This window comes from Haplochromis burtoni, unplaced genomic scaffold, assembly GCF_018398535.1.
Source record: "Haplochromis burtoni strain Fernald_Lab_line unplaced genomic scaffold, NCSU_Asbu1 Contig_10, whole genome shotgun sequence".
Taxonomy (NCBI): domain Eukaryota; kingdom Metazoa; phylum Chordata; class Actinopteri; order Cichliformes; family Cichlidae; genus Haplochromis; species Haplochromis burtoni.
Genome location: NW_024582371.1, coordinates 4,683 through 15,419, shown reverse-complemented (window position 1 = coordinate 15,419; position 10,737 = coordinate 4,683). Strand labels below are relative to the sequence as shown.

The window sequence follows — 10,737 nt, the reverse complement described above, 5'->3', positions numbered from 1 at the left end:
TGGACGACATCTTATGCTATACACCAACATTTGAAGAGCATGTTGAGGGTGTGAGACAAGTTTTAAGAGCACTCCAGAGGCACGGAGTAAAACTAAGACCCGAAAAATGCGAACTGTTTCGCAAAGAAGTAAGGTATGTTGGCCGCCTTGTATCTGCAGAAGGGGTAAGGATTGATCCAAAAGACTTAGAGGCAGTAGAATCCCTAAAAACTAAGACACCTCAAACAGTTGGTGATATAAGGCGTCTACTTGGCTTCTTAAGCTACTACAGAAGCTACGTCCAAGACTTTTCGAGGATTGCAAAACCTATCTATGAACTGTTAAAAGTTAAACCGGACATGCCAACTTTCCCATCGCGCCAACTGAAGACTAAAGGTCCCCAGTTGTCATCCAAGGCCCCCGTTGAATGGACTAGTGAACACCAGCATGTACTTGAACAGCTAATTACCATGCTTACGAGTCCCCCAGTTTTGGCCTACCCAGATTTTAACTCACCGTTCTGCCTCCACACAGATGCCTCAGAACAGGGCCTCGGTGCTGTTCTCTACCAGCGCCAGGATGGAAAATTACGGGTAATAGCGTATGGGTCCAGGACATTGTCACCAGCAGAAAAGAATTATCGTCTCCATAGCGGCAAGCTAGAATTTCTGGCACTTAAATGGGCAGTGTGTGAGCGTTTTAGAGACTATCTGTACTATGCTCCACACTTTACTGTCTATACAGATAATAATCCATTGACCTACGTTATGAGTACTGCCAAGCTTAATGCCGTGGGCCATCGCTGGGTCGGGGAACTGTCAGACTTTCACTTTGAGATCAAATACAGGCCCGGCCGGGCCAATGTTGATGCTGACACATTGTCCCGTCTGCCTCTTAACATTGACATGTATGTGGGTGAGTGCACTGAAGAGTTATCACCTGAGGTGGTCCAAGCAGCCTGGGGTGGGGCTAGAGCAGCTCGAGAAAGTGATGTTGCATGGATTGCTGCCCTAACTCTCGCTGAAAATGCAGCCCGGGAGCCACATCCAGTTTTTCCTGCAATCGACCAAGATGAGCTAGCTCAAGCACAAAGAGAAGACAAAACGGTTGGAGAAATAATGAGGCTAAAGGAGAAAATGACAGTCTTAACAAATGACATCAGAAACACAGTGACTAAAACAACGAGGAAAATGTTGCAGGAGTGGAACAAATTACATTTCAAAAACGGACTAATGTATAGACAGACAGGTGAAAGGCAACAACTAATCCTCCCCGCCAAGTACAAAGAGACGGTGTTAAAGCACCTGCATGATAACATGGGACATATCGGCACAGAGAGAGTACTGGCACTGGTGAGAGAGAGGTTCTACTGGCCGTACATGAAACAGGACATAGAAAGCTATGTTACCAGGAAGTGCCGATGTATCATTAGCAAGAAACCAACAACCCAAGTACGTGCTCCAATGGGCACCATCACATCCACCTCGCCTTTGGACCTGGTCTGCATCGACTATCTCCACCTGGAGCCCAGCCGGGGGGGATATGAATACATTCTTGTCGTTGTGGACCACTTCACCAGGTTTGCCCAGGCGTACCCCACCAAAAACAAGTCTGGGAAGACAGCAGCTGAGCGAATCTTTGGAGAGTTCATTCCGCGCTTTGGGTACCCAGCACGACTTCACCACGACCAAGGGCGCGAGTTTGAAAATGAACTTTTCAAGACACTGAGGGAGAAATCAGGTACTGGACACTTGAGAACATCCCCATATCATCCTCAAGATAATCCTGCCGAGAGGTTTAACAGGACGCTTTTACAAATGTTAAGAACGCTAGGTGAAAAAGAAAAGGGGAATTGGAAGGATCATTTGCCACACATAGTTCACGCTTACAACTGTACGCACCATGAATCCACAGGCTTTCCCCCCCATTTTCTACTGTTTGGGCATCACCCGCGCCTTCCTGTAGACATTTTATTTGGTCTAGTTGGGGAGAAGCAGATAATGTCACACAAAAGCTACACAGACAGGTGGGCGAAAAGAATGACAGAAGCGTACAGGATAGCCAGTGAGAAAAGTAGATTGTCTAGTATCAAAAACAAGTCTTTCTATGATAAAAAGCTGAGGGGTGTAGTTTTACAGCCTGGTGATAGGGTCCTCGTAAGGAACTGCAGTGAACGTGGGGGACCAGGGAAGCTGCGATCATACTGGGAGAAAACCATTTATTTGGTTAAAGGGCAAATAGGTGATAATCCTGTTTATGCAGTCTATTCGGAGGGCAGTGATGGAAGTAAAACCAGGGTCCTACACCGTAACCTCCAACACGTTCTCACTCCCAACTCGTCAAACGTGTGACGCATGGTCAGGCTCCCTCTGCTGCACTTATGGACGCGCAGGGTACCCCTCTCGCGTCGGGAATTGACGTGAAGGGTCCTCCGATTGAAGAGATTTTGTCGGTATATTTAGACATCTCGTGAATTGACGTAGGCCTGATTGAAATTTTGTCGGTATATTTAGACATTTTCCAAATCACATTGTAACGACCTATACTGAACACAATAAATTATATAATGCAGGCAACTATCTGAGAGAAAATTACTGCAGATAAAACTAATTACAGGCGGTTATTTGTGTATTGACGGAGTGAGCGATGTATGCTGGGTAATGGCACAGCTAGCGATTGGGTGAATTTATTGCACCGGTTTTATAAACTGTTCTACAATCCTTTTGATATTTGGAAATCTGTCGATCATTCTGCTACAGCTGTAAGATATCTTCTCCAACTCCTCTGAATACATGCAGTCATTTTACCGTCTGCTTTGGCTAATCACGCTCTTACGTATTAAATTAAATTAAATGCCTAATAAAAAAGCTGTTCTTTTTTATTAGGCAAAAACATTTTCGGCAAAAAAACATTATGCAAAAACATTTTCGGTGCTGTTAAGGAATTCACAGCGACTCACTTGTTTAATTTTGAGAAAGTTTATTTTTTTTATCATATAGATGAGCGGCAGTGACGTCAACGTACTCGATCGTACCACAGGTAAGTGCGAATCTGAATCTGTAGATTTTTTAAAATTATTTTTCTTATTTAAAACCAAAAAGAAAAACCCGAAACAGTGAGCTCACAAAGCTGCTTTTAGCAGTTCCATGGGTTAAGATTAGCAATTTCGTGGAACAGCGAATGACTTAACATTTAATAGCATATATGTTACCACACCACATGTGCTGTAAGTTAGCTAAATTCATTTCTGTTAGCCAATCAAGTTAAGCTTATCATATATCATCATCCAGGGTACAGTGATAGAGAAGTGTGTGCTGACGTTTGCTGTTGTTGCCACTTTGTAAAGTTTGAGGGTTCTAATAAGGGTCAGTGTTGCCAGATTGGGTTGATGCTCAAATTGAAGATAGACGTTATCTATCAATCTAGCTCTCTCTTTATGGCTCTCTCTCTCTCTCTCTCTCTCTCTCTCTCTCGATTTTAAACTTAATAACAGCATTACATAATCATTAAATAGCAGACCGATCATCTATGCTGCAAATGAAATACAAATGGACACTAAACAGGGTTTATCTAAATCGTTACAATAGTGTTTAATGTATATATTTATTTATAAGGTGCTTCTGAATTCTGAATACTTTTTTTTTCTAAACAGGTTCTTCATCAATCAGCCTATTATTGATTGATTCCTTCCTACATCTGCTTTTTGAAGAACTCCTAAAGGCACTTTTAAGAGCCACGTCAGTCTGTTTGTATCTGTTCTTACTGCTGTCCTTATTGGTCTGTCTCTCTGTTTCTATCCGCATTTCTGTCTCTTTAACTCTTCAGCTTTTTTCTTGTTGTCAGTGTGTTTGTTAACCTATAATTTGCCTTTTGTCTGTCTGCTGCCTTTTCTGTCTGTAATTATTCTTTGTTTCAACATGACACGCCCCAAATTCAGGCCCTGTACATTTTGCCAGACTCCCAATCAGGCAAGCAGAAGAACCTGCTATGTCTGCTTCGGAAGTCTGTCCAGCAAAAAGAAGCTAAAAGAAAAAGCAGAATCATTGGATAGCCAGTGGGCAGAAGTTGTCTTGAAAAACAGAAATGTTTGCGGATAATTGATTCTGCCCGTATTGCAGTAAGTAAAAAAAATTTTGTTTCATATATTATCATTAAGTTGTTATAAGATGTTGCTGGCACATTAACACAGCTCATCATATGTGCTTTTGAGAACATGCAACAATATTTTATCTACATTTTGCTAAAGACAAACAATTACTTTAACTGTAATACATCAGTGGTGGCTGTATGTATTCATATCAGTATGAATGTGTAAATGGTCTGTATTTGTATAGCGCTTTACTTAGTCCCTAAGGAACCCAAAGCACTTTACACTACATTCAGTCATCCACCATTCACACACTGGTGATGGCAGCTACATTGTAGCCACAGCCACCCTGGGGCGCACTGACAGAGGCGAGGCTGCCGGACACTGGCCACCGGCCCTCTGACCACCACCAGTAGGCAACGGGTGAAGTGTCTTGCCCAAGGACACAACGACCGAGACTGTCCAAGCCGGGGCTCGAACCGGCAACCTTCCGATTACAAAACGAACTGCCAACTCTTGAGCCACGATCGCTGTGTGTGAATGCTTAAATGGAAACTTCTAAGAAGCTGGTGTGAATATGGGTTAATATTGCATGTTGTATAAAGCACTTTTAGTGCTCCACGAGAGTAGGAAAACGCTATATAAGAGTCATTTCGTTTACCATTTAACAACAGGCTGTGTTTGACTAATTTGTGCCAACTATTTTTTTTTATTAATTTCAGGTGCAGAAACTTGAGTCTATAGGCTACAAGCCCATTTTATTTATTGGCAAAAAAGACAAGGATTCACATAAGTGGGTAGCAGATGTTATTACCCATTTGGACCCCACTTCTACTACAAGAAATTTCCTGGAGAAGATGCAGAGGGCTTATGAATTTATACTGTCTAAGGGTAAGAGTGAAGTCTGTTGTATACTTTCAGTCCAGTTAATTAATGCTAATTTATATAGCAACTTTTCACAACAAGTCGTCTCAACTTGCTTTCACAATCAGAATACTTCATTAATCTTTAAGCAAATTGTGTAAGTATATTTTAAGGTCATTAAATAACCATTGAAGGATATGTTATCAAAGGCTTCGTTCACACTGCAGGTCTTAATGCTCAATTCAGATTTTTTTGTCTGCTTGTTCACACTACAAATAAAATGTGACAGCAAACGCGCTCTAGTGTGAACGCCCAAAGCGGCCGCATGCGCAAAAGAAGACGTCACACACATTGCGCTCTGTTTAGACCCAGACCAAACAGTATTTTTGACTGATGGCCCTTATTATAAAGACTTGTTTGAGACTTTATGTTTCCCAATTTTGCTTTAAGTTATTTTGTTATTTACATATGGCCTAATAATGATCCTTATTGCTGTTTTAGAGAGGAGCGGTGCTTCAAAGGGTAGTTTCAGATTTCTGTCAGAATCTGCAAATAAAATGTTCACGTTTCTCCAACGTTGTCTTCCCAACAGTTTAGCTGGATGGCCAGGAAGCGTTCATGATGTCTTCTGTGGTGCTTCTCTGGCGCTGATAATTGGCGTCTGTCTTGTGTCAGTGACGTGGAAGATCGATTTAATGTGACAGGACCGTTCAAACAACAGTCGCTTTCTAAAATATCAGCTATGTATCGGATTCAGTAACACATACGAACGTGAACCAAATAGGATTTGAAAATATCGGATTTGTGCCGTTCACACTGTCAGACCATGGTCGGATATGGGTCGCAGAGGGTCAAAAAAATCGGATTTGCTGCGCTTTCGCCTGCAGTGTGAACGTAGCCAAAGTGTAGTTCCTGCTAAATATAAGGCCTTTTTTTTGAAAAATATTTTTATGAAAGTAAATGTGTTTTATAGGAACCTCCACACCAGTGCACCCCAATACCCCCACAGAACAGCAGCTTGTGCAGTCCAAGAATGCCACCAAGGAGCATTGTGCCGACAAACAGACCCACATCAAAGAGCACGCAGAGATCCCCAGTGAAGAACAGGCAGAGACCCTGATCAACAAGCAAGCAGAGAGCCTCGCCAAGGAGCAACCTGAGATGACCACCCAGGAACATCAATCTTCTAGGCTCCTCGAGGAGCACCCAAAGAGCCTGTCAGACGAGCAGACAGAGACTGTTTTTGTTCTCAATCTTGTTCCTTTATCTCCTTCTTCTGTTCCATGCTCCCAGTCTTTCCAAAAAAAGAAGAGAGACAGAAGCACCTCACAAACAACCTCTCCCACCTCTCCACCACCTTTTAAACCCGCAGACCAGCCATCTCTGCAGTCTCTTCATCCACCTGCTAGCCACGCGATCTCCCAGTCCTTAAGTGAGGGTGGCCAACATGAAAATAAGAAGAGAAAGAGTAAGTATTGCTTTGCATGTTATGTCTTGAGATTTTTAAGTTTCTTACCCAAAAATGATACATATCTTGTCCTAGAGAACTAACAAACCATTGCAAAGTATTATTCACTAGTTATTTAGTTGCATTTTGGTGTACACTATAAAAAGACTATAATTAAATATGGTCAATCCCTTACTTTAGTTAAGAGGACTTTGTAATTCAACTTGATTGGATTGAGAAAACTAAAACGCACCTTGAGAGAACATTTTAGTTTCTCTCAACAAATAGTGTATGCATTTATATAAACAAGGTCTGGTGGCACTAAATTGCAAAATGAAGGGTGAATTTTTTTGTTAATTTGTTGGTCCTAAGTGAAACTAAGTTTTTACACAGAATTGATTCACAATTTATGGTATGTACTTTAAAAAAAAACTCAACTGAGGTGGATTCACTTTTTGACCCCAGAGGACAAATGGAGTATGGCAATCAGGAGGATATTACAGATTTTCACTTGTTGAGTGAAAACTCATATTTGATTTCTTGTGTATACAGAGTCTTATGTTTTTTTTTAATGTAATTTTTCATTTCTTAGGCTGTCGAAGATGTAGTAGGCAGAAGGTGTTCCAGTTTGAAGAAGTCACTGAGAGCAGGATAAATGAGGTAATACTTAAAATGTTTTAATTTGCTTTTCAGTAGACTTTTTACAGTAAGCCTATCTCAAGTTTTTTTTCATCCATGCACTACAGCCATGAACTGTGCTACATGGGTAAATTCAAATGTACTTTTGAGATTAGTGAAGGGAAATGATTAATGGAATTACATTAAAAGATTGTATTGTATTTCATGTGTTTGTTCTTAAACAATTCTGCAAAATTAATCACAGACATTGAATACTGCTACATCTTGCTACAAAAACCTACATGGCTAACATAGAAATGACTGTATATGAGGAAGGATCATATTTTTTTCTGTGTAAGCCTATATCCTCAGTTGTTCTTGTTGAATCAGGATCATAGAAAGCACAATTTATAGATCCTGATATATGCTGACCAGCCCTGTCTCACTATAAATAGTAGATAATCATGTGTAGTTTGAAGTGTTTAAATGGACACAATTCAAACAATTCATAATGGGATGATATTGATTATGTCAGTGTATGATGTTACAAGTACGTCAAACTTTCCGAGGAAAAGAACATAGCCAGAGTCAAAAACAGATAGACGCAGTTAACTAAACCTGTGATCAAAATAATTTTTTGTGAATGCCACAATTGGATACATGCTTTTCAAAATCCTATTATTTTTTTTATAAACAGAAATGCCTTACATACACATACCTACACATCTATCAAAGTGTGTTTACATGGGTCTGTGTGTGTCTCAGGTGTGCACACTGGATTACACACAAGCTTTATGAAGACACCTATCCATTAACCATGTTATTTAACGATTGCCTCTCTGATTCCTTCTGTCTAGGGGAACACAGAAGTAAAAGTGCGTTGGTTGCCTTGCTCTGTTTGGTAAGAAGCTCTTGATATTTCATTCTCTGAGAATGTTCTGTTTCCATCTATTACCTTTTTGGAGCACAAATGAAAATGGAAAACCAGGTGTTTTGTCACGTCTTACTTCTCGCTTTTTTTCTTATCCTATCTCAATTATTTAATCAATTAAGGATTATTGCAAATTTTTTTGCCATCTTTGTCGAATCATAAAATAACAAATTTAATAAGAAATATATTTGAAACTGTTCAGAAAACACACGTAGTGTCTCACTTAGATGCAAAAGTTGTCACGGTCTGGCTGGCAGACCGTGGGGATGTGAGAAATGAGGACCCAAAATGCAGGACTTGACGCTGAAGGCAGTGCGTTTATTTACAGGGTGAAAATCCAAACAACAATAAATCCCCCGTGCGATCCCGACTCCCGTTCCGTGTCTTCTCCCTTATCCCGTGCTCTGTCTCCGTTCCCTGTGTACTGTCCGTGTGCTGCCTCCTGGTCGCCACAATTCCTCCTGAGGAAACACGCATACAAAAGGCAGCCGTGAGTACAAAACCTAACGGCAGACTTGCACTAACCTTGCACAATAACTAGACTGACGGGAAGTCACTCAACGATCCAGCGTCGAGGAGCTCTCAGCCACACTGTTTTGAAGCTCCTCTGACGAGGCTTGATCGGCGCCAGGTGTGTGTGGATTCCTGGGTGGGACCGGTCAGCTGGCAGGGCCACACCCACCAGGCCTAAAAGTGCCTGCCACGACCGCACCCTCACATACACAAGCACACACCCCTAAACACCTGACAGTACACCAACACGGAACAGGACAGCAGACACAACCATAATAACAATAACCACAATAATGAATAATAATAATAATAATAATAATAACTACAATAGTAGTCCACACTGCTCACGGACCCCGAATCCCTGGAACTGGGTCCGTGACAAAAGTACTGGGAATAATTCCAGCTGGACTGTGCTGGGGCCATAAGAGCACTCACATTAATTGTAAAAAATATATAAAAGCTATCAGGATTTTGACAAAGTGGAGAGAATTTGTCCATGTCTTACACAGATTTATGTTTGCCAAAGGATAAATCGCCTAAGCAGTGGAGGGAGTATTCAGATTCTGAACTTTCCAAAGAAGTACTAATATCACACTGTGAAAGCTTTCAGTTGTTTTGCATACTGTATTGCTAGCATTACAATTGTGTGACAGCAATGAATCTCTACAAATTAAAGAGTAAACAACAGCCTTTATAATAATCCAAAAGAAACAAATTATCACATTTGAACAATTTTTATTTTCACTTCACAGAAAGGATATTATGAACTGTTCAACTGAAAAACCATAACTAAGTCTTTCATATGTGTCGACTGTAACTGTACAGTAGTGTTTTGTTTGTAATCCATCTAAATTACAAATAGTGTAGCAGAAGCTAAAAATATCCATAAAAATGACAATTTGCATTTTAGTACAGTACTTAAGGAAATGTCTTTATCATGTTCCACCTCTGGTGTTAAACATAAAAAGCACGAAGTAATCCCCAACATGATATTAATGTTTTTGGTGTTGTTTCTTTCAATAATTATATTTTCCAGTGGGAAAATCTGGGATGACACGTGGGAGCCAGCCAGTGAATTTCAACACCACTTTGCCATGCCAGATGTGCCACCTCCTTCAGCCACTGAGGAAGTCTTTTTATGATGTTGTGATGTTTGTTTTTCCATGTTACAAACAAGTAAGATATAATGTCTGAAAACTGAAGTTGTGTACTGTCTACAAGGAACACTTTCAGAAATATGTGGAACCAAAGGTCCATACATCCAGATGTCACATTGATCTTCTCTGTTCACAGACTGGATATGTTCATTTTCAGCAGTTTGATTGTTTAGAAATGTTAGACAAATATTTATACTTGTTAAAATGCATTGTGTTACGTAAAAAAAGACTTTATCTTATGTTGTTAACTACAATAGTAGTTCTGTGTTCTTAACTTGAATGTTTTTGTACAGCATTTATATTTGCTACATTCTTTAAAAAGTGAGTGTAGACTGTTATAATTGTTACGGTGAATATGACCCGCAGCTAGCAACTCAATCCATAAAACCCATCAGTCTGTTTCCCTTTATTTCTCATATGAAGTTGTTATTGTAAACAGGTGTTCTGTTTAGTTTAAAGTATGAAGGCTGGTGAAATTGTACTGAGTACTGTCAATGAAAAGTAAAATAAAAAATCAAAGGTCTATTGACATGTGAGAACTTGTAGTACTGTTTGATGTTGAGACTGAAAGTTTCCATTACTAGTAGTATCAACTTTCATAATTTTCTTAGATGCTCAACATTGACTTGGCCTTGATCCACCTACACTGTTATATAAATTCATTCTCTATGCAAATATAATTTTTTCTGCTTTGCACATATAATGTATACACAGAACACAGAAAATGTCAAATTGCACTACCAGTAATCATTTCAAGTGTGATGTCCCCACAAATAATAAGCATGTTAGATTATGTACACATATTTTCAAATTAAAATCAACATTGAATGTGGCTTTGTCCCATTACCACTGACAACATTCTTTTGAGTATTTTAACTACATTGATTATTAGAGGGTTAAGTCAACCCTCTGAGCTCTAACAGCACTTAACCCTGTATATTGGGACTATGTCATTTTTGGCTTTAGAAGATTACTAACAAATATTGGCCGTCATAGGAGAAAGAGAATTAAGCTGTTTCTGTAGAGAGATACGACCTGAACTACTATTTAGGGTTAGGGGCCAGTACAATAGCAAAACTGCTTAAAGAGATTGGAGCCAGAGGACAGGTGCTGCTGCAGGTTATAAGAAAATTAGCTAACA

At 40.0% G+C, this 10,737-nt stretch overlaps 1 protein-coding gene across 2 annotated transcripts; it reads left to right on the top strand.

Annotated features, from left to right (window-relative positions):
• Window positions 1-2,479: 2,479 nt before the first annotated feature.
• LOC121815870 lies at window positions 2,480-10,361 on the top strand. Of its 2 annotated transcripts, XM_042228670.1 has the most exons (6): window positions 2,480-4,096; window positions 4,789-4,957; window positions 5,904-6,398; window positions 6,970-7,037; window positions 7,853-7,896; window positions 9,476-10,361. In XM_042228670.1, the coding sequence occupies exons 2-6, from the start codon at window positions 4,924-4,926 to the stop codon at window positions 9,579-9,581; spliced, it is 747 nt and encodes a 248-aa protein (XP_042084604.1). In that variant the 5' UTR covers window positions 2,480-4,096; window positions 4,789-4,923; the 3' UTR covers window positions 9,582-10,361. The 2 variants fall into 2 exon arrangements, with proteins under 2 accessions (XP_042084604.1, XP_042084607.1); XM_042228673.1 differs by lacking the exon at window positions 2,480-4,096 and having other exon boundaries at window positions 4,527-4,957.
• The last annotated feature ends 376 nt before the right edge of the window (window positions 10,362-10,737 follow it).